We start from the raw sequence: 25,102 nt of genomic DNA, 5'->3' as shown, positions 1-25,102 counted from the left end.
ACCCACAGATTGACACCCCTACTTCGTCATTCGTGGACGTCGAAAACACCATCGAATCACAAAAAGACTGGCAGTGTGTACGTATCAAGGTGTGTATTAAAAAAAAAAAAAAGAGGAGGACTGGCATCGCTATCCAATTGAAAAATAATCGACTAAGAAGTGGGGGGGGGGGGGACGGATATGCGCTATACAATGCATAACTCGTCTTTTTCTCCTAGATATATGCTGGTTTAGGCAAAAGAGTGACACGATTCAACATGCTCCCCCCCCTCCCCCTCCGCTCTTTGGTTAGCGACACACAGCCAATATACAAGAGGTGGGAAAAGAGAAAGGGAAACTTCCCCCCACCGTTCGTGTTGTTCTTCGTGCGTTGTATATACACGTTACATCCGCAGTACACCGGCTCTTCTTTTTATTATTTTATTTTATTTTTTTTCGTGTGTCGGAGCAGCACCCATCTCTCAACAATTACAGTTGATTGTTTGGCAGTCCCTGTTGTTGCGGTTGATGCGCGCATTTTCTTTTTCTAGCTCGAAAAAAAAAAAAAGAAGAGAGAGAAAGAAACTTGGCAGCCCAGCTGTCACCACCACACACCAGCGTCTGTTTGTTATTAAGCGAAGGACTTTGTCGTGGCTAGCAGCAGCTTCATATGAACGCCACACGACGAAAAGAAAGATATAGAGTCGGCAATAGACGTCACTCAACGCGCCGATAATAAGCCCGTCTCTTTTCTTTGAACGCAACAATATGAGGACGGAAGAAACAAGTGACAGGCAACTTACGACCCGCGCAAAGTTGATGGTTGAAAACGCCGGATAACGAGGCGGTTTTCTTTTCTTTTTATTGTCGACCGTTACGTGCTGGCTGTGTCGTTTCAAAAATAAATAGCAATTTCATATGCAATTGTATCACTGTCTCTTACAGCCCCGTTTTGACGTGTACGTACCATCGTCGAACGGCACGCAAATGGAGCCCTCCTTTTGTACTCTGTCTTCAATAATTATACCAAGAATTTGGGTTTCAAAACAAAAACAAAAAAAAAATGGGGGATATTCTGCAATGGAACTGTGCGCACACATCAAAAGAGATGCTAATGTAGAAGAGTTGGACCCAACAGTACGGAGAATAGCCAGTTGAAAGCTGTGCTCGCGGATTAAACAGCATCTGCTGCGAGCCTCGCCAACGTAACAAACGTCTCAACATACACACACACTGCAACAAAAAGTTGGGGTTTGTTTCCACATTGCCCCTCAAAGTTACTCGCATCGCTGATTCCTTGATCAACTTATGATTGCGCAGTTGTCGCATCAAAAAAATTGAATACAAAAGGGAACTGATGTGCGTTTTTATCTCGGGAGCCCATCCAACGAGCGAACGCCATGCGCATCTGGGGGTGCGGGCATCAATGAAATGGATGATGGGCACGATCGTTTTTTTTAAAATTCGGATTTTAAATGAATTAAATTAGAGAGGTAAAGTACGAAATAAAAATAAAAAAAAAAAAAAAAAAAGAAAGAAAATTGAAAAGGGAATGACGTGTATACGAGAGGATGATGAAGCCGGAATAATACCACCATTTTCGAGTATCGGGGTCAGTGACTACGAGTTTTATTATTTTGGTCGTCTCGTTGTTGTTGTTGTTGCTGTTGTTGCATGTATTTTTTTTTTCTTCTTCCTTTTTTTTTTCTCTCTCTCTCTCTCTTTCTCTCTTGTCTGCCGCCCTGTTCCTGCCATGCATCCAGAGCTATAGTTCAACGAAAATGGCCAGTCGTGAGTCTGACATTATCCATGCCAACATCTTAAATAATAAAGAAGAAAAAAAAAGAAGAAGAAGAAGAAGAAGACGACGAAGAGGAAGAGAGAGAAAGCCAAAGACATGAACATACCCAGCTGTGCAGTACAGCTCCTCAAGAAAAGTCCTGGTCTATTTCTTACATATTATGCAGATGCATTAAGAAAGTAGAGGAGAAAAGAACAAAAAAAAAAAAAAAAAATTTATTATTATGATATATAAATGTATATAGACATACACATTTTTTTTATTCGTTCAAAAAAAAAAAGAAAAAAGAAAAGAGGTGGCTGGGAGGAGAACGAATTGGCGAAGAATGATCTTCCTCTTTTCGAAGCCATTTGGTAGCTACAAGAATTTAAAAAAAACGCAGAGGATCATTCTTTTTTTTTTTTGACGCTGGAACAGCGAACGGAATTTTTCTATTGTTCGAATCTCGTTGCTTAACATTTTTTTTTTTTCCTCTTTGGCCATGCAATTCATTTTCTCGTGTGTACCTTCTGATGGATTGGCAAGAAGCGAAGAAAAACAAATGCTGCCAACAGTTGAATGACTAACAAGTTTTCACAGTCGAAACACATTGAGATGTCGAATCAAACGTTGACCTCTTGCTTTTAACCGATGAGTTTCGGCAATTCGGCTTCTCTTTTCCCATCCAAAAAAAAAAAAAAAAAAAGGTAATTGTTCTATCCGTCTCTCGGTACATGAGACGGGCCGCTCTGAATGAAAGGAACGCGCAAAAACCCTAGGTACAAAAAAAAAAAAAAAAAAGAGGGGGGCATTCGATGCATCGTTCCAAAATAATCCATCAGCAGGTGAGATGGGGGGGGGGGGAGGGGAAAGAAGGCTTTCTATATATCGCAATGCAACTTCAGCAGCAGGACCAAACAAGCTCGAGGCGACAGGTTTCACGGGGGCATCGGAGCCCCTTGTTACGAGAAGGTCTTCTGGCAACCCAACGGCCAATGCTGCAAATGAGATTCAACCTTGACTTATCCGCTAAAGAGGAACTGTGATGTGCTGCTGCCGTTCTCTGTTGTTCCCGGTATATCTGCGTGTGTGTCTGTGTGTGTATACACAACAAAGTCGGGGGTAGCTTGTGTCACAACACAATAATATAAAAAAAAAAAAAAAAAAAAAGGCCAGCCAGATTCTTCTTCGTTCAGCTTCTTCTTTCTTTCTTTCGTTTCTTTCAGGGACGCATTATTCCGTACGGAATTCAACAAGGAAATAGACACACAATGGCTCATGCTTATTTTCATTTGTATCCTCGTTCCGTCTTCCAACCAAAGCGAATGTTTTCCGATTCAAAGAGTTTCCCTAGATCCTATTAAAGTAGTCCTTATTCCTAAACACATATCTTGCACATCCCTCCTGGCTGTTCCATTCTTTTCCACCAATGCCTTGCACTAATAAAACGAGAATGATGCAAGCGAAAAAAAAAAAAAAAAGCTACTACCTCATTCTTTTATTTACGTACTCAAATATTATTAAAATGGATAAAACAAAAAAGCTTTCAATTTTTTTTTTATTTTGAATGACATAAGCCGAGTCCTGTTTTTCTCTCACGATTGTTTTTATTTCAAAAAAAAAATAAATAAATAAATAAATAAAACCCGCATTTTCTCGTTAGGGATGCCAACGATATGAAGCGACGCTTCGTACGCAAATGTTGAACCGAGTCCTTTGCAGTGATTGGGATGGAAGACGCATAAACAAACGGCCGCCCAGTCTCATCCGACGGTATGTATCCGGATTGACTTAAAAAAAAATAATAATAATAATAATAAAGAAAGAAAGAAAATTCAAAAGGGGAGTCCCTTTCGCTTTCTCTTCCTGGACATTTTGATTGTGTTATGAAAAAAAAAAAAAAAAAAAGAGAAGAAAAGAAGAAGACTGGTTTCGTTTCCATATGAAGAAGAGCCGAGGCTGGAAGGACGAGTTTTATAGGGTATACGGTATCGCATTCGTGCGAGACATGGAAATAGGCGCCAAGATGTTTCGAATGCCAGTCCACCACTTGGACGCGTTGGCAAATCAGCAGACGCAGTCCATTATCTGATAACCAGACTCTCCACTTTATTTGGGGTTTGTTTTTGTTTTTAAATCCATTTTCTCTCTCTTTCTTTTTTTTTTTTGTTTAACGCTAAAACAAAAGGAATTTTTTTTTTTTTTCGATGTTTTATTATCGTCGAGTTCATTTGATTTCAATGACGTTTCGCTGCGAAGATGCCGGTTGTCGTTAGTAAAAAGCCAATGTCAAAAAAAACAGATTAGATGATCTCAGCCAAATGAAATGCGCGCACGCACACACACTGGTTTCTACAGAATTCCAATATTTCACGGAATGTTGAACGAGTTACAAAAATAAAAACAAAACAAAAAAAAAAAAACCGGAGTTTTTAAAAACTGATTTGAATTTTCATTATTCATGCCAGTCCAAAATAAGAAACGCATCATGATTGAATGTTTAAAAAAAAAAACGCACCGAACAACTAGAAAATAAATCAATGAATCGATGAAAACTTGGCCAAAAAAAAAATAAAATAAAAAATAAAAATAAAATAAAAGTCCTGATTCATTCCGTAAGTTTTGACAACGATCTAGAAAAACAAGCAAAGCAGCGTGCCTTCAGGTGAGCAGTGCGCTGTCAGTCGGGTGCGCCCACGTTGGCCCCATCACCCCCATCCGCATCAGGTAAATCTATTTTTATTTTATTTTATTATTTTTCCCAAGAAAAATATGAACGTTTCTCTTTTTTATTGGCTCATCAAAAATGAGGTCGGCCGTGAGCCGCGCGACGGCCGGCGCAAAAACAAGACTGTTACGACCTTACGGGAGGATATTAGAGAAGACACACAATAAGAATATATACATATACATACACACATAGAGAGAAGGGTGGCTTGGAGGCATTTCCCCCTAATATTTCCCCCCCTCCCCCCCCCCCAACTTCCCCAACACAAAATGAATTGTGTGTTTCGGATTTATATAGAGTTAGCGTGTCCACTTGCCTCTGCGCACTCGCGTCGTCTTCATCCAACCGGTCAACTGCTTTATTTATTATTACATTTCTTTTCTCCCCCTTTTCTTTTCTTTTTTTTTTTTTTTTTTTTAAATAACACAGTGGTGGACAGTTGGTTGCCCTCCCTTTCTCTGAAGCTGGCCGTTGTCTTCATTCTGTTTGTGATTATTTAATCAAAAAATGAAAAAAAAGAGGGGGGGGGGGAAGGAGAGACATGATCCAATTGTCTTCTGTCAAGTCGAGCCGCTACTTAACAAGCGCAGCATCGAGGGGCGTTGCGCATCCCTCGAAGGTAACACACACTCAAAAAAAATAAATAAATAAATAAATAAAACCATCGAACATTTGCGTTTCATTGCCACAACGTGTACCCCGAACACATTTCTTGAGAGACACAAGTTGAAAAAAAAAAAAAAAAAAAAAAAAAAAAAATCAAATCAAAATTAGCTTTGCAAGGGGCCACTTTTTGTGCGTGTGTTATCATTTTCGAGTCCATCCTGTTTGCAACTCGCCAGTCACCAACAGCAACAACCGGTTCCCTTTTCTTTCTTCTTCCCCTGTCTTCTCATTTCTCCACGGTTGCCTCCTCCTAACCCCCCCCCCCCCTCCTGTTTCAACCCCGAACGTCTACCTGGTATTTATGCGCATTAAAATAAACATATACGTTGTTGCCGCGAGGCAGCAACGTGGCCTCGGGGTTCACACAGGTATGACAAATCATGGAGGTAAAGGGAAGGTGGAGACTAGGTAAGAAAAGGCCGCTAGTAAAAAAAAAAAGAAAAGGAAAAGAAAGAAAAGCCGAGGAAAATGAAAAGGGATGATGAAAAGTGAGGACAAAGAAGAAACAAAAAAAAAAAATGCAGGACCCCCTTTTTTGTACGTGTACACATAGAACCGGGGCGAAGAAATAAAAAAAGCCGCCGTCTGAGGGCACTCACAGGCAGACTTGTTTTCTTCCCCCACCTCTCCCTGTCTCTCTCTCTCTCTCTCTCTCTCTCTCTCTCGCATCTCGCCCAATGGAAAGCTGCGCGAGCATTCTAGAGCTCACAAACTTGCCTTCTTGTGTGCCCGCTTTTATATATATATATATTTTTTTTTTTTCCAGCAAAAGCGCCTCTAGCGATCCACGTTTATTTCTCCTCCTCTTTCTCTTCTTCTTCTTCTTCTGGAACTGTGAAAGAGAGAGAGGAGGGGGGGGGGAGAACAAGAGCTAACCAGCAAAAGTCTCTCACGGAGAGTCAGAGGGCGAATGGGAATGCTGACGAGTCAGCCATCGTGCCTCAGTCGTTGCCGAGGTGTCGTTCCAGACAGTCGCTCTCTCTCTCTCTCTCGCTCTGATCGTTTCATTTTGTTTCGTTTCTTTTTTTTTTTTTTCGATTTTGGTTTCATCTCTCACCTCGGCCAAAAGCGTCCAAAAACGCAAAAATCGGATTACTCTCCAACTGAATGAATGTTGTGCAAACGTGGGGCGAATTCATCGATCTACGAAACTGAACGCATTTTGTTGTTGTTGTTGTTGTCCTGTTTGAATTCACCTGATTTCAACGAAATCGAAAGAGTTGTGCAACAAGCAGTGCATCGATTCGTTCTACAATTGAGTGCTGTTCGTATTGTGTCGTGTTCCGTCTGTGCAAAGACAATCGGTGAAATAACAACAGCTGATCAAAATTCAAATTGAAGAATAACCAAACAAAAGTCAAATTCAAAACAAGACCACCGGCAACTCGTCTTCAACATGAACTGGTGGTCTCCGTGGTAGTTTTTCTTTTAACTTACACCTCCCCCCCCCCACAAAAAAAGAAGAAGAAGAAGAAGAAAAGACATCTGCCCATTTCCCCTTTTTGTCGTGTCGCATCTTTTCAATTCCAGTTTCGGCCTTTTTTTTTTTTTTTTTTTTTTTTTTTTTTTTTTTTTTTTTTATATTTGCGATTCCTGGTCTCTTCTCTTTCTCGAAAAAAATTGAATGTCAATGTCGCTGGGCTCAGCCAGCCGTCTAATGAATTCGGTACGGAGACATTCAGAACAATCTGTCACGCTTCGACACAAAACGTCCAGCTGGATGGCCCTCTGCAGTTGTCGGTCAGTTCACCGAGACCGCCGGAAAATGTCGAACCCACCCACTTACCTCGGCCGTTTCTTGATTTGTTTCACCGTCACGGTCTCGTTTTTCTTGTCGGCCACCGCCGGCCTCGCCTCGGCCTCCCCATCCGACGGCTGTCAAATCAGCGAAAGCAGTGCGGATGGTGCCAGTCTTCACTGTCGGTTCCGGGCCTTCAACGCCGATTGGAGTAGTAGCTCGGTCAGCCGGCTGGAACAACAGACGGCCAAAGGGTTGTGGGTCGAGTGCGCCGATTCGTCGGCCTATCCGGTCGTTTTGCCCACGTCGGCCTTTGCCGATTTCGCTCACCTCGAGTGGCTGCACGTCGACTCGTGTCGGCTGTCTGACCTGCCCAGCAAGTCGCTGCAAGGGCTGGACAAATTGCGACAGTTGCGCATCCAAACACGAAACGCCGACTGGCCGGGCACGTCTTTAACCATCTCGGATCAATTGCTGAACGATGTCCGATCGTTGGAGTCGCTCGATCTGGCGTTGAACGACATCCGATCGCTGCCCAGCCCGTCGTTGTGCACGCTGGACAAACTGGTTCAGCTCAACTTGACCGGCAATCGATTGAGTGATCTACTGTGGACCAAGACGCAAACGGGCTGCCTGCAATCTCTCAAAGTGCTGGACATGTCGTACAATCGACTGGTCACGTTACCGGCCCGATCGTTGGCCAACTGGACCATGCTGGAAGAGCTCCACCTTCAGGGCAATGGATTGGTCAGCGTCGATGATAACAGCCTCATCGGTTTGGCCTCTCTTCGGCTGGTCAACTTGGCCGGCAATCAATTGACTTCCCTACCGCCGGGCCTCTTGTCGTCCAGCAGCCAGCACTTGGCCGAACTCTACGTCAGCGCCAACGGCCTGACCGTGTTGGCACCGGGCCTCTTCCGCGGTCTCAGCAAATTGCTTGTGCTCGACCTGTCGGAAAACCAGCTGACTGCGTCCTCTTTCGGCCCGACGACACTGGCCGGCCTGTCCCGCTTGGCCGTGCTCAGTCTCCACAACAACCGCATCTCGCGTCTCGATGCCAACCTGTTCTCCGACCTGACCAACTTGCAAATCCTGAGGCTGGACGGCAACATGTTGGAGACGCTGCCCGACGGCGTGTTCAGCTCGCTGCCTCATTTGCATACGCTCATCTTATCGCGCAATCGTCTGACGCGCTTGGACGGACAGCTGATGGCCAATTTGAATTCGCTGTCCATCCTGGCGCTGGACAACAATCTGATCGAGCGAATCGACCCGGAAGCCTTGGCCAACACCACTCAGCTCCAGGATTTGAATTTGAGTGGCAACAACCTGCCGGCCGTGCCCGTCGCCCTCTCGGCCCTCATCCGACTCCAGTCGCTCGACCTCGGCGAGAACCGACTCGTCGGCTTCGATTACGCCGTCCTGGACGGCATGAAGGAGTTGACCAGTTTGAGGCTGTTGGACAATCAGATTGGGAACATCAGCCGGGCGACATTCGCCAGTTTGCCCAGTCTGCGCATCCTCAATCTGTCCAAGAATCAGATCGCCGCCGTGGAAGAAGGAGCCTTCAGTCAGAATCCCTTACTGCAGGCCGTCCGTCTCGACGCCAACGAACTGACGGATTTGACTGGGCTGTTTCACTCACTGCCCAACTTGGTGTGGCTCAACGTCAGCGACAACCGACTGGCCCATTTCGACTACGCTCTCATTCCCAAGTCGCTGCAGTGGCTGGACATGCACCTCAATCACATCCCCGAGCTGGGCAACTATTTCCAATTGGACGACCAACTCTCTTTGCAGACGTTGGACGCCAGTTTCAACCGGCTAACAGAGTTGACGGCCAGCATGCTGCCCGACAGTCTCCAAGTTCTCTCTTTGAACGATAATCTCATCTCCTCCGTCCAGCCGTACACTTTCTTCCGCAAGGATAACCTGACCCGAGTCGATCTCTACGCCAACCACATCGCCGACCTCGACCAGAACGCCCTCCGCATTTCGCCGACATCTGACGGACGCCCGCTCCCCGAGTTCTACATCGGCGGCAACCCGTTCCAGTGCGATTGCAACATGTAAGTCTTCCCCCCCCCCCCCCCCCTTTATAAATTATTTTTTTTTTTTTTTTTTTTTTTTTGGAATTTTCGTAATTTTCGAAATTTCATTTTTAATTTGTTTTAATCATTATTTAAATGTTATTTATTTTTTTTTTTTAACTTTTAATTAGGGAGTGGCTGCAGAGGATCAACACGCCCGACCACCTGCGCCAACATCCTCGCGTCATGGACCTGGAGGGCATCTACTGCCGCCTGTTGCACAGCAGCCGGCCGCAGCGCTCCTACGTGCCACTTGTCGAGGCGACGCCGTCCAATTTCTTGTGCACCTACGAAACGCATTGCTTCGCTCTCTGCCACTGTTGCGACTTTGACGCCTGCGACTGCGAGATGACTTGCCCCACAAACTGCACCTGCTACCACGACCAATCGTGGTCGGCCAACATTGTCGATTGCTCCGGCGGCTCTCATCCCAACTTGCCAGAGAGGATCCCCATGGACGTGACGGAATTGTACCTGGACGGGGCCCAGATCCGTTCCTTGTCCTCGCACAAGTTCATCGGCCGCAAGAACTTGCGTCTCCTCTTCCTCAACTCGAGCGGAGTCGAAATCATCCACAACAGGACGTTCAACGGATTGCGAGGACTCTACGTCCTCCACTTGGAGGACAACCGCATCCGGACGCTGGAGGGCTTCGAGTTTGGTGATTTGGAATCGCTGCGCGAACTCTATTTGCACAACAACGCCATCACGTCCATCCAGAACCGGACGTTCTCCGCTTTGAAACACTTGCAAATCCTGCGTCTCGACGGCAACCGACTCGTCGATTTCCCCGTCTGGAATCTCCTGTCCAACGCGCCCGAACTCAACGCTCTGACACTCAACGACAATCCGTGGAGTTGCGACTGCGCTTTCCTGGCCGAATTCCGGACGGCTCTCCGCACAGCCGGCCCTAAAGTGCCCGATGCCATCCAATTGGTTTGCGTCACCAACGAGCGTGATTCGGCCGTTTCCAGCTTGCCCGTCCTGATGCCGGAAGTATTGGAAGGATCCAACCGTAGCTCCAACCGGAGCATCGGCCTCTGCGTCAGCCCGACGCCGTCGGCCACGACGATCGTCCAGCAGCGCGTCATCCAAGATTACTTGCCACTTTTGGTGACGACTTTGGTGGCGTTCATCGCCATCACGCTCATCGTCTTGCTCGTTTTCATCTACCGACAGCCGGTGCGTGTTTGGTGCCACGCCCGTTACGGAGTCCGTCTTTGGACGGCCGGAAGTGGCGCAGCGGCGGCAGCACCGGACAGTAAACTCTTTGACGCCTTCCTGTCGTACAGCGCCAAGGACGACGCTTTCGTCCAGCAAATGTTGGCCACCAACTTGGAGTACGGCTCGCCGACTTACAAACTTTGTCTACAACATCGTGACTGCCCTTCCGGCGGCGGAGCTTACGGGTTGTCGGAGACGATCGGCCAGGCCGTCGACTCGTCGCGTCGCACCGTCATGATCATCTCGCCCAACTTTATCAAAGCCGAGTGGTGCCGTTTCGAGTACAAGTCGGCCCTACACCAACTGTTTGGAAGTTCGCGCCACTGTCAGTCGAAGGTGAAGCAGACGAAACGGTTGATTGTCATCCTCATCGGTGACGTGACCCACAAGGATTTGGACGCGGATTTGAAGCTCTACCTCAAGACCAATACGTACTTGCAGTGGGGAGAAGACGGCTTCTGGGACAAGCTTCGTTTCGCTCTTCCGGATCCCGTCCAGCAGCCGAACCGGGCGCAACAGCAGATCCATCAGCTGCCGTTGCAGCACACGCACCAGCAGCAGCAGCAACAGGCTCACAATAAGGCCGTCAGGCCGTGCGGAGGTCCGGCCATCCAGACCACCATGGGCCCGGCTCCGTTGGCGACCTCGGCGGCCATGGCGGCTCATCAGATGCATCTGCATCAGCAGCGCAGCGCCTCGCGCCCTTGTAACGTCACCATTCCGCCGAGAACCGTCACGCTGAACATGTCCGGCTGATTGATTTTTTGATTTGATTTTTTTTTTTTTTGCACGTCATTGTGATATCGAAATCCCCCTCCCCCCCTCTCTATTGTTTATTGGATTTTCCTCTACGATTGTCATGAAAAGACATCATTTTATTTTATTTTTTTTTATAGTGAAAACGGCAGTAGATGGCGCCATCAATAATTTTTCGTATCAACATTTTCAAATTCGTTATCCGATTAACGATCTTGTGATATTTCCTTCCTTCCCCCCCCCCCCCCCCCCCTCCTTCTATTTTCTATTCTCGTACACATGTGCATAATCAGTTTCGTCTGTCCGGCTTTCCCGAATGTTTTTTTTTGTATCTAGATTAATTTTTTTTTTTCATATCTATTTTTGTTTACCTTTCCTGCAAAACAAAAAAAAACACGTATATCATTATTGAAAGTTGAGTCAACATTTTTTTTTTGTTTGTTTGTTTGTGGTGAAAACATTGGGCGTCGTCATCGAGTCTGATCCTGTTCGAATGTTTTGTTCAGTCGAGTCTGTTGTTTTAAATCAACATTTTTTCCCCCCCTCGTTTTGTATAAGTTTGCGCCCGATTTTGTAACTTTGGATGTGTAAATGAATATATCATTCTATTTAAAAAGTCCGTTTGTTCAGAAACGTTGTGTCTTTACCCGAAACAGAATCGCAAACATTTTGTTCTTTCCCAAACCAAAACGAACGCCATTTTGAATTTTCTCTCGAGCGTTTTCTACCTACTTTGGTTGTCGTCAAAGTTGTTCAACAACTCGACACACAAAATCGTCTAGTAGCCTCTAAAAAAAAAAAAAAAAAAAAAGAGAAGAACCGACTCAAATTGTCTTTTAATACATTAAAAAGCCAAAGAAAGAAAGATAAAAAAAAAAAAGAACGGAGGGGAGTAAAAGAAAACGTAATTCTCGGTTTTCCAAGGAAGTCAAGCCATTAAGTTCTTTTAAAAGCAAAAAAAAAAAAAAAAAAAAAAAGAGAGAGAGAAGACGTTGAACCATTGCTTGAGATGGAAATGAAGAAGAAAAAAAAGAGAGAGGGGTCCTCTACCTACCTACCTACCTAGAGTATGTATCTAGTAGGCCTTATATATAAGTTACAATGCCAAGCGAGTCTTTTGATTTCTCTCTATCTGCAGGGCTTGAAGTGATCATCTCTGCCATTTGGAAAAAAAAAAAAAAAAAAAAAAAAAATGAAAATAGGGTGAGAACGAGAGCCTACGGCCACCTTGAACCTTTCTCAGTTCGAAGGAGGGAAAAAAATAATAAACCTTTAGACCTTTTGCTGAACAAAAGAGGATGTTTTCTTCTTTTTTTTTTTTATACGTTATTAAAGCCAAGGCAAAAGGAAAACAGACAAATAAAAGTACTGAATTAAAAAAAAAAAAAGAAATACCAGTGATATCTGTTTCTCTCTTAACCAATAGGAAAAAATGAAACACAATAGACAACGCGTTTTAAAATTTGTTATATAACAGTCTGAAGTTTCTGCACTTTGTACAGCACAGGTGTAAAGGTAGGACAGGCGCAGAAGAAGATTCAATCGTGTCATTCAGCCATTTGGAAGTGTACGTCTAAACGTTTTACATCGTGCGATTATTCGTCCCGGAGTCATCGTGATCGGACGCGCTGGGCCGAGACGAAACACTAAAATTGTTGCAGTTGGCAGCAAAAAAAAAAAAAAAAAAAAAAAAAAACTGGACGGAAGTCCAGTCGCCGTCACGCATTGACGTCGTGACTGCACGACATTGGACCAATTCCGGCCATTTATTTATTTTTTTTTAATTTTTCTTTACTTTCTTAGCCCGTTAAGAAAAGTTTCAATTCTATTGTCGTACAGATAAACTCGACGTCGCAGACATCAATGGCCGTCTTCGCAGTATTGAAAATCCATTAGAATGGCTTCACCGTTAGTCCGCGAAAAACTTGAGAAAGAAAAAAAAAAAAAAGAACAGCAAGTGTTTTGATTTGGCTGTTGCTGGCCCCTCGGTTGTATATGCTCGTTTCCAGCGTGTTTGGAACGATAAGAAATCCCGAATTGCGAAGAGAAACGTCAAAGCTTCATATAAAAAAAAGCCGCTTCCATACATGGAATTCAATACACACCAAACCCAGGTCCGCATTAAAGCAACATATCTATATATATATATATATATATATATATAAAAGAGAGAGAGGTAGAGATACGTAGGTAACACGGGGCGCTCTCGACAGTCTCGTCGTTGAATAAATCCCATTTGCATCCTCGTAAAACGTAAAGAATCTGTTTAAAAAAGAAAACGTTTACGGATTGCATTAGCCATGTTCCGCTAGAAAGGCACAAAAAAATAAAAAGGGACAGCAGATAGACATACAAGTCGGGAAGAAAAGACATTCGGCGAAGAGATTGCCTGCCTTTCGGCCATGGTCATCAAACTCATCCTGGTACATCAGCAGAGCCAACGTTCGTGTTATTTTTTTTTTTTTTTTTTTTTTTTTTTTATTCTTCTTCGCCCTTTTTTTTCGCACGCAAACAGCAAAGAAACAGATTTATTAATTCGTCAGCTGAGCTCTCACAACGATGAGTGATAAGTTCCCAACCTTTCTTTCTTTTCTTTTTTTTTTTTCGGATGATTGTTGCGTCATCACGATTCGTTGATACTCCGAGACGAACAGCACAAGTGAGCAGCAACACGTGTAAACTATGTTCGGTTTCTTTTCATTCGGCGTCGTTTGATCGTGACGCATAGAAGAGGCGGGCTGTCGGTACCCCCTTCGCAATACCTTCCGCGTGATGAAGCATTGTACAGTACTAAACATACTGGACCGAATAATAATAATAAAAAAAAAAAAAAACGCAATCAATTGTTGTGGTTGCATTAAAATTCTCAATTTTTAAATGAAAAAAAAATGTAAATTTTCTGATTTGACGTCTAGATTTATTTGATTTGACTTGATTTCTTGTTTTTCGTTTGGTTGCGTAAAACGATAGGAGAAATACCGGTTGGGTTGCTATCAACCAACCCGAATCTACACCATTTTTTCATTGTTTCATTTTCTTTCGACGTTGTTGCACGTGGGAAAAACCTTTGCTGACTACGGGTATAATTGCACTCGGGATTTAAATCTAACGGTCTATGTGTGCGACACGTTCAAAGCCATTATCGCCCTTTCACCACACGGCGGACGCCTGCACGACCTGGCCACATAACATCCACCTGGCAATATATAAATATACCGTAAAAGTCCGTCTATACAATCCAACCGTCTGTTAAACTCGAAGAACACGTCAGTTGCAACACACACGGATGGGAACTTGGGCAAATATCAAAGCGAGGAGTTTCCCCCCGCTTCCTGCGCTGCAAATGCTTTGAGAAATGAGATATGTGATGAAATGAGAATACATCCACTTTATTTGAATGTTGTTGTTTTTTTTTTGTTTTTTTTTTTAAGGAGAGAGACTTGAAGTGTATACGGAATACGGGCCGGATTAGACTTGCACACACTGGTAGGCCTTAACAAGCAGACGGGTCGAAATTTAATACAATTTTAAATGCACCTTTAAGAGGATTGAAGATCATTTTCAAATTATCCTCATTTTACTTTATTTTTTTTTTTTTTTTCATCTGTGTGTGTGTGTCTTTCTTCTAGTGGCACGACCATTTTGTCTAGAAAAAAAAAAAAAAGGGAAACCGTAACTGGCTGCGAGGAAACTTGATCTAGCTAGTTGTTCTACAGCTCAGAACTCGTCGGCTCGTTAATAATGAAAAACCTTGGATTGTATATTTTTTGTGTGTGTGTGTGGGGTTCTTATTTTCTGCTTTTAAAACCACATTTTGAATGGGGGGTATTTCTGGTCTCATTATAAAGCTCGGAGGACTCGCAGCGCTGCCAGCAGAGGCAATGACGAGGATAGCAAGAGCAGAAATGCAAAGATAACCACCTCGAGCTCGACTTCTTCTATTTATTTATTTATTTATTTTTTGTTTCTCTCTTCTCCTTCTCTCTCCCACTTGAAATGTTGTTCTCAAAACAAAGAAGCGTACAATGACGATAGTCCCCCCCCCCCCTCCTTTTAATTTATCATTGCAACCAACATTAGCTTGTTGAGTTGGCCCGTTAAACAATAGCTTTGGGCGTAGCCAGCATATAACGAAAACCCCCCCTCAAAAAAATCTTTATTTATTTTTTTTTTTCTCGTATGGATTTCTAGTCGTGGGTAAAATAACGGAAGGCGGATCTAAGTAAGTCAAACACGAAGACCGTGCCAATTAACCACGAGCGTGTTTCGTTTCAACAAGAGTTATCTACTACATTTTCGTGTTTGACTTTGCATTATAAGAAAGAAAAAGAAAAGAATTAACTAGCCAAACCAAATTGTTCAACTCATTGTGGTTAGACTACAATTTCGCGTGGATTTGTGTGTGTTTGTCTGTGTCTGTGTGTGTACATACCAACACGTTTATGCGGGTATCGAATGATTTCCAAACAACAGATGGTTTGTTGCGGTTTTTTTCATTTTCAAACGCAATTAGAACTGGGTGTAAGTCCGACCTATTTGAATCATTTCTTTTCTTCTTATTTGGATATCACAATTTTCTTTGTCCTTGGACAACGTAACGATGATTTTTCTTTTATTTTTTATTTATTACCAAATGTTTTGTTGTGTGACTGTTCAATGACGAATTGGCTGCATTTAAAAATGTTTGTTACCCCCGTCGAAAAACATGCGCAATTTCACATGTCACTTGGCGTTCAAGTTGCCGGACGAATTATGGCTGTGTGGCCGCTTCATCCGCCCAAGTTAGTAATAACCAGCCAAGAGTGTGTCTGCGTCCATTGTCCAATTAAAAAAAAATAAAAAAATATATCCCATCATTCGATTCCGGCAGGTTCATAATTGAGTGTACGCCAGAGCTTAATGAAGAAGTTTGTATCGTGTGGGCCACAGCCTGTTTTTGGTTTTTGGTTTTCGGGTTTTGTTTTCTTCCATTTCCGACTCATCAACATTTCGTAATTCAAAATGCCATTGGATGATGAATGGGTTCTTTCTTTGCGCTTCTTACACAATACCCCAATAAATCCGTCGACACTTTCTACAGTTGTTTAATTGCCAAGACCCCCCCCCCCCCCGAAAAAAACAAAAAAACATGTAGGTTATGACGTCATGATTCATGCGACAGAAGCCATCAGGTGGGGTTTGGCTGTCATCTTTACCTTCATCACCTCATCTTCATTTTTTTTTTTTTTACAAGAAAAGAAAAAGAAAAACAAGTGTGTATGCCTGTAAGGCGAATTGTTACGTTTAGGCTACCGCCAGGGACGCACAGGCACTTGAAACGACCTACATCCTATAGCATCCCAACAAAGTTTTATGGTAGCAACTATCATGGGCGATGATATCCTGAATGCATATTTAGATATGCTGCCAATGCCTCGAAGCTAAGAAAAAAAGAAAAGAAAAATGCTCGAGAATACGGACACACTTTAACGCATCTCATCCGGCTGTCATGCCAATGTTCTCAGTTTTTGACACTTACAATGGTTGGTGGAACTAAAGCGCTGCGTTAAGTGCCCGAGAAGGTGGGCTGCATAGGAACGTTTTTGTTCAGAAAGGTGAAAAAAAAAATAAGGAACTACCAAATTATTAGTCAGCACTGATGCTATATAAGTTGAAAGTTTTATATATTTTTTTTAATGGACACGTGCAATGCCTCCCTTCTCATTAGGACTATTACTTTGATGTGGTGTTACACTTTCATTCCTTTAAATGGAGCATTAAACAAACAAAAAAAAAAGCTTTATGGGGTTCGTCGATGTTTCATTCGGTGTCAACTGCCAGTTGATGAAGGTCGAACTACAAGTCCCACCTTTATTTCAAGGAAAGGTCGCATTCTATTTCTGCTGTACATGTTCAGACGGCGAGCTGTTTGTTACTTATAGAGAATCAAATTACAGTGAGAGAAATATTTAATTCGAGAGATGCCGACCGGGTCTATTTAAAAGATTTTATTATTTCCTTCTCGTCCACACTTGATTTCTCGGAAGCATTAAATTTAATTCCAGCTAAAGTTATTTTTCCTGTGCGTACTTTAGATTAAGGCACGCCAGAACTTGTGTTATCGTCTATGCAGGGACAATTTCACAATAAAAAGCAAAAAAAAAAAAAAAATTATAAAATAAAAATGTATTATACCGTTGCTGTAACGAATGCCGGTGAATTGTCATTATCAGCCGACTAATGATGCCATGATGGTAGATATCGGCCGCTCTAACCCTTACCTCACTTTCGTCTCGAAACCATACTTAGACGTTGTATAATAGCAGCAATGCTTTTCGGGCCGCCCAGCTGTTAGCCCAAGCCGATATAGCTTTTCAACACAACGTCAATCTCGTTAATAGTAACGGACGTAGTGGCCTATATGGAAATGAGTTTGGGGCCTAGCCTTATTAGGCCTTTCTTTTTTTTTTTTTTTTTTTCTCTTCGTAAATAAAAATTTTCACAAATAATGGGATTTTTCTTCTTTTTTTTTTTTTTTTTTGATGATTTACACAGCAGTTAGGAAATAGTTGAAAAATAAATATTCATGCCAATGTTGTTCATTGACGTTTTCATGACCAGTACCTGCACGGATGGGGTTCGGGGAGCACGGGCCGGCACTGCCTTGAAATCGTTTCCTCGTTATCTGAGGGAAAAAACTTCAAACCTCTTCAAGTTCTCTGGCAGTCGGGAATTTATTATGTGACCACACTTGCATTTTCATGTCGACGGTTCATTAAAAAAAAAAAAAAAAAATCGGGTAAACTAATTCCAAGGCAAACCTTTCGTGATGAAGAACAATTCATTTCATTTTTTTTTTTTCAAGTGTGAATTTAAAAGAAGTTTGATATTTATCTGGCCTACAATGTTGAGTATTTGTTTTTTAAAATGATGAGATAAATATACGACATGATTGAAAACGTGAGTGTGTTACAAAAAGAAAACGCTGACGATTCAATTCCAAAAATCATATCAATTTTATTAACAGAAAATTCTAAGGAAAAAAAAAATTAGCGAATTGTTTTACGTTGAATGATTCCCTGATAAACGTAAGGTACAAAGACAATTGTTGTTTCGTGTTTAACCGAACTTCATGTCAATCTTAATCTACCTGCTAAAAGGTTATCGATGCCAACATAATATCGAATAGAATCACGAAACACATTAGCGAACCTAATGAATTCGGTGCGCTGTTTATTGAAGAATGCTCGTATTATTCTCTAACATCTAGTTAATCGGAATTCATACTAATGTTTTCCAAAAAAAAAGAGAAGAAATTACGAATAACTTAATGTGATCGATAGACGACATTTAACACGGACATCTCGATTGAAATTGTAGCTTTAAAAATGTTTGTTTTCCAAAGAGACGCAACTTTTTCCTCAAAACGAAACAATTTGAAACTAATAGAGATGGTAATTAATAATTGGCCAACCTCCTGTAGAAGTAGGGTGTGTGTTACTATTTTTTTTTTCTTTTCTAGATAGGAAGAGGCGTTCTGAATCAGCAAAAAAAAAACATCTCAAACTCATCAACTGATCAAATATGATTTATTCTATGGTGAAATAACAAAAACAACAACAAAAAATTAAGCTGAAGATGGGAAAGGTCGATGGGGAAAGGCAAAACGATGAATGGTTTTGTGATGAAAAAAAAAATAAATAAAAAAAAAAAAAGAAAAGAGCCCGAACACGATAGGGGAGGAGTTGTTGCTCTGCGCACTGCGTCCGGCCTGAAATCGGCAGAGGAATTCTCCCTCCGGTAATCTGGCTTTCTTCTTTCTTTTTATTTTTTTTTTCTTAATAGAAACGAAAAGATGAGCGTTTGTGTGTGTGTGTGTGTGTTGGTAACACATCTCGGTTTTTTGTATTCAATGGGAGCCCTTTTTTTTTTCGCCGTTGTTCAATCGCTTCTAAAATTCATCTTCAAAAATTCAATTTGGACAGTTTGAGGAAAGCAACAACGACGTTCCTATAAAAAAAACCAAAAAAAACAAATAACGAATAGATTAGGTAAATTTATTTTTTAAAGTTTCGTCTTGCCTATTTTCTGATTCCATTTGTGTTTGTTATTTCGTGAGAACGTTGACAGAACTCGACTTGGCGTGGCGAAGAGTCTGAGACAAGGGGCAGCAAATGAAATCATTTTTATTTTTTTCCCTTTCAAGCCAAGCAACAAACAGAGCGATAATAGATTTAACGCGGAAAATTAAGCAAGACCAAAATTGAAAAATTTGCCTTTGTAAAATGAGCCGCCGAAATTTTCTCTCTCGCTCTCTCGCATTTTCATCTCTTATTTTTATCGGTGCCAACATTCTTTCTCGACGTTCCACCGTGACTATGTTGTTGTGTTCATTACAGGCCATTCAGCGTGTTTCGTGTGTATGTGTTGTGTACTAGATAGACGCCGTACGGTGAGAAAATTCAAAACCGACAATGGAATGTTCAAGTAATAAAGATAGATAAATGTACTGTGTACACAATGGCTCGCAAGACTCGTCATCTTCGATGTTAGAGACGCCCCCCCCCCCTTTTCTTTTTTTTTTTCTTTCGTTCTTGTCGTCTGTCTTTTTCCAGAAGAGAAAACAAGATGGATGGCTTCATAGCGGAAACTTGGCCGCCACTAAGCTCGTTCCGTATTCGATTTCATAATAATAAACGCACTTTATACGGTCGCATGTTTCCTCAGAAAAGTATATAATCAATGGAATCGTCTGCCCAACAGATTGCCAGTCATCTTCGTATACAAGAAATTTTATTAACGAACCTTTTTTTTTTCTCGTTTATTTTCTCGTAACTATTAAACGCCATAGTTGTTCCATGCTTGGATCAAAACAGACACGCAACGTACCGTCAACCCCAAAACAGAATAATTTAACTAGCTAAAAATCTAGCAAAGAGAGTGTGTCGAAATCCTTTTTGCATTTTCTTCTAATTTGATATACTATTTACTGAATCTCTCGACGTCAACGTTTCTTTCAATTCGTTCCATGAGAAATACTTACGAGAGACGCACGATATGTGTCCCTTATTTTTTATTTTTTTTTTTTCCAGTTTTAGAGCTCGGTATATTTTACTTAGAAGTCGATGCGGTTACGGTTTGGGACGTGATTTCCAAATGGCGGCTGGATAAATAGTACAGACATTCGACGAAGTATATGTGATGCATGATGATGACGAGCAGTGTATAAGGTTAAGGTCGGTTCGAAGATCTCGTCAGGATTGTGTTTGCCAAAGGTACTGCTCATCCATAAAGACTCATCCATCACAGCGGTACACAGCAAATACTCAGTTCCATTCCCGGTGCATAATTTGGTCTGAGAAGACGAGAACTGTAGAGCGGGGTCAAGTTGATCAACGAGCCGCCTCAGGCAACGCACGTAAGGAGAACTGTGCATGTGCCACTCAACTCTGCTAGTTTCCCATGCATCCAACCCTGCATGAAGTTCTATTGTCAATATTACACAACATCACACATGGGGTGGAGGGAGAAGAAATAGATTAGACCGCAACAGTTATATACGTGCACGCTTTATAAAAGAAGCCCATCCATCAACGATAGGTGACGGGGACAGAACTAAGAAGTTTGCCTCCAGCGGGAGGAAGTTACCGCGCCATGAGGTCAACACGCTAACGTATACTGCAAGTCGACAGTCATCTTTGACGCCAAAAAGATCTCTATTAACTACGCTATACAAGACATACACACGCATATTTTCACAGCAACTCGTAAGAAGACTTTTAGTTTTCAAACTGCACCAGTTCGACCTGTGCAATTCTACGAAAGCAAAACGTATTTGATTTTCTTCTCTATTTTTCGCAATGGAATTTCGTGCTGTTCATTCGAAGACATTCAAGTTTGTCTATTATTTTGTACGTGGCTTTTATTTTACATTTCATATTCTACTATAGTGAATAAAGGAAAACGACAACAAAGGAAATCGAATGAGAATGAAAAAAAAAAAAAAAAATCATCGATCTGCGCTGTACGTCGAGTTCGCATTGAACGATCTGAATCTTTTTTTGTATGTGATATGCATCACGAGGCAGTTCTTTTGTGTTAGTTGGAAACCTGGATCAATCATTGAACAAGCATCGGTGTAGCTTGGAATGCATGCACTCAGCATATTTTTCCATCGACTTTTATACTGTAGTTAGATGAACAAACTTGTTTATAAACTGCACTGCGAATAATATTGCCGACGCTCGTTTTGGCCACGGACCATCATGTATAAAAAAAAAATAAATAAACTGCCTATCATGAAAGTAAACCTCGTCAAAACTTCCAGTAATCAACTAGGCTTACATATTGGGCAGGCACATGCAAACCCAGCTGTCAAGTATGCCGCTTTTCCTGGAGATTGATTGGTATAGTCATGTAGAAGTGTTTTAAATAAAACAGCTACATTGATTTCTAGAGGTTTTTTTGGCTCTCCGCGACGCGGAATACCAAAAGCAGGTGGTCAACATTTATGCCACAATAACAAAAACTAACAATCTGAAACTGATGTGTGTGAAACTGACACAGGTTAAGTTTGACAAACGCGCAATTTTGATTAGAAAATACCTTGAAGTTGACGGCAAATTTTGGAATTTGAAGAATGTTTCTATGCCAAGTCAATGATGAAAACTTTGGGGAAAATAAAACGCAGAAAAGTGCATCGTATCAGAAAGAAACTTGCTGCGGTATTTAACTACAGTTTAGCTACAGTTATTGGAAAGTGTAGGTGGGTATAAAAATGATTGGATTTCCTGAAAAGGAGGCAAGGGAAAATGCAGACCAGGAATTCTTTTCAGGTAGAAGGCAAAACGAAATCTATTTATTATTGACATTGAAACCTAGACAGTGTTTATTGTAGTGGGAGACTGTAGATACCTGTTTGTATACAAGCATTCAAAATGCCAAACGCTATTGGCATTTATTTTGTATTATTATTTGCAGCGATTAAGTGCGCCGTTGTGCCGCATTTACCATCTGGAAAACAAAATATTGCTACTAAAATTGAAATACATGCGCGTGATCACCAGGCATTGAATATCAACTGTGCTCTACACTCTGCGCAATAAAATCCAGGTAAGATTGATTAAAGAAGCTATTCGTCATTGCCATAATTATTATTTACATATACGCAGATACGATGAATAAATTCCAGTTGGTAAACACTTCTAGAATGATCCCGCAGATGCACACCAATTATGGAATTCATCAGTGGCAGACAACTTGAAATGGAAATTTCATGCACAATACAATACTTTGATAAGTGAGGCAAAAGAAAGACGAACCATTCAATCTTCGAGTAAGAATAAGGCGCTTTCCTAATAAAGAAGTTGAAAATAACATATTCGTGTACTCTCCTATTTCGCATTTATTATTATTTGCTATTCATGGAATAAGGCCGTTTCTTGGTACGACCGCCTCCAACTATCGTGGGTAAGCACAATCCTTTGAGGAAACAGCTTTCTATCAATTTATGCGCATCATCGTAAAGATTTCTGGCAATTTTTCAGACATCCCATGTACCGTTCAAAACGTTTCTGCTTAAAGTGACCAAACTCGATATGCAATACAAATCACGCACAGTCGTGTGCTTGTCCTTTGACGTTGACGTGGACGTTGGAAAACAACATCAGTGACTAGCGAGCAACGAAACATGTCTTCTATATGACTTTTATGTTGTATCCTTATAACTGAAGATGCTGGTTCCGTTGCTTGAACATTTTATTGTTTCAACGTGATTTACATTTTTCCGTTTACATATGTTCATATCTAACAGCTTCTTGATGGTTTACTATAAGAATCATGGTGGTATTTTTGAAACGTCAGAATGTACAGTTTTTGAGGGTCTCAATGCTTCATACTGACAGTAATGTTTTCATGGTTTTTCTCTGTTTTATCACTATATATCATATTAAAGGCTTGGCATCAGGAATATTAACTGTATGAATTCACCGTGGCTTAAACCAAATTTTTTATTTGAGTGGAAACTTGTTAGGGTACAGAGATAGGAAATGGCAATATTAAATAATAAGTTTGAAAAAAAAAAATAAACTGTAAGGAGCTGTTAATAGGATATACTCATGTCGACCCCTATTTCTTTCTCTTTTGGCTTTATTACACCGCACTGAGAAACGTTAGACACTGCTAAACGTGAGTTTAAGGAAAAATAGCCGAAGACACCAGTTGAAAGCCGAGATGATGCGGATTTCCTTCAAACTAACCGAAACTAACACACGCGTACGTTAAGGAAACTCAACAAGTTAAAAGTCACACGAGTCATGTCAAGTTAACCTTTTCGTAGTTGCATTTCCCTCGTCAAACAGCTCTGATTCAACAATTCATACAAGTTAATGATTTTTTTTTTCTCTAACTAGCATTTTCTTCCTCTCTAAAGTTCCCCCTTCCTTGTGGACAAGATCCCACTGTCCCTTTAGTCTTACCTTTCATGGTATTTACCTTAAAAAAAAAAAAGGGACATCTCCTACCTACATAATGTTGTCCCTCTGGCAGAAGAGAAAACATCTTCCTGAAATGACACCAGGGCAGAATAAGAGATGAAGACAAACCTAGCAGGATGCCCTCAACCAGATAGCGTCACATCTAAATAATGGCGCTGCCATTGCTGCCTATACAGCTTCACCACGATAGGCATCTTTTTTTGAAAAGCGTCATGAATATTGTTCGAGTAGCAACAGTGTGCAACATGAACCTTACAGTCTTACATGGCTTGCGCTAGGATCCCTTGTTTTGTTTTTTGGCGTACCCCATGTCTAAGCGAAAGTTAAAAGATCATGTCACGCATCTTTCTGCTGAACGCGTCATGGTGAAGGACGCAAATATCTACCCTTCAAAAATTCCTAGCCGTTGCAAGACCACATTGTTTTCTTTTTTTCTTTCTGCAAATATTTCATTGGTAATGCCAGTCTTCAATTGTTTCTGTCATGCCTTCCCGTTTGTCAGAAGATTAACTGGTCACAGACAACAGCTTGTTTTCTCAAATCTCCGTGAAGCCATCGAATAAGCCAAGTCGTTAAAACCTACAGCATTTATTTTGTCTGACACCCCCCCCCCCCCAAACTACTACAACTAAAATTCTTGTGAATTATAAGAGCATTCTGCCAATCGCGATAGAAAAGATAGTTTTTTATTCAGGTGGCAAAAAATAAACTTTGACGTCAGTAAAATTATCTCCCTCTCAAATATTTGATATTTAAAAAAAAAAGAACGAAGGAAAGGCAAGCTTTGATTTGTGAGTCGCACGGTTCACTTGTACTGTTTCATGCTACTAGTACACATGCGCTTTGCTTGTATAGTTGTGTTACCTGGTTGCATACCGATAGAAGCCACGAAAGTGCGATTCCACGAATATTAGACTGGTGTGATTTTCCAGGATTGAACCGTTTACGTTACCTAATGTCCCTAACGATGAACTTCCTTTTCCTGACGACTTGAGCTCAAGTTACTTAATGGTAGCTAGACTAAGTGATCTAACCGCGCGACGTTCTCCCACAGTATAACAAGGGTAACACGAGATTGGTTCGCCTACAGATTAGGACGCAATCACTCGCTTGACGTATACTGCACTCTATTGCAGTAATTCCCCCATTTTCTCACGGACATGCAATGGAGAATCCCGCCTCAAAATCTCTTCCCATTTTTTTTTTTTTTTTTTTTTTTTGGACTTAATAGAGGATATAGGAACGGAAAACATGAGCAACAAAACGGTGTTAGGGGGCATGTTCATTACCGTTTCTAATCAACATTATTTTTAACAATTGTATAGATCTCCATTCTTCCCTTTTTGTTTTGTCGATAAAATCAGTGAAGAGAGAATGAGGATTTGATTCTGTCGGGTTTTAATCAGATAACAATTCATTGTAGCCAAATGTTCAGAGGTTCGTTTTTTTAATGAAAGTTACGCACGCAAACGTATACCACTTAAACTGTGGGGATGTACGTACTGTTCAGTCATTTTACACTGCTTTCGATTACCACGAGGCCTAAGGAAAGACGAAGTTTTGCCGTTCAAGCAGAGTCTAAACGAGGCGAAAGAAGCCAAAAAGAAGAAATGTTACGAGCTTCGGCGGGATCCCGTTGAAAATTGCACCAAAAGAAATGAATGGCCT

General features: G+C 41.6%; 1 protein-coding gene across 1 annotated transcript; it reads left to right on the top strand.

Moving 5' to 3' along the window:
* Positions 1–6,777: 6,777 nt before the first annotated feature.
* Positions 6,778–11,543, top strand: LOC130688935 (toll-like receptor Tollo). The gene is made up of 2 exons (XM_057511940.1): positions 6,778–8,960; positions 9,113–11,543. The coding sequence occupies exons 1-2, from the start codon at positions 6,778–6,780 to the stop codon at positions 10,959–10,961; spliced, it is 4,032 nt and encodes a 1,343-aa protein (XP_057367923.1). The 3' UTR covers positions 10,962–11,543.
* The last annotated feature ends 13,559 nt before the right edge of the window (positions 11,544–25,102 follow it).

Source organism: Daphnia carinata, chromosome 9 (assembly GCF_022539665.2).
Source record: "Daphnia carinata strain CSIRO-1 chromosome 9, CSIRO_AGI_Dcar_HiC_V3, whole genome shotgun sequence".
Classification (NCBI taxonomy): domain Eukaryota; kingdom Metazoa; phylum Arthropoda; class Branchiopoda; order Diplostraca; family Daphniidae; genus Daphnia; species Daphnia carinata.
This window is presented reverse-complemented; position numbering and strand designations above follow the sequence as displayed.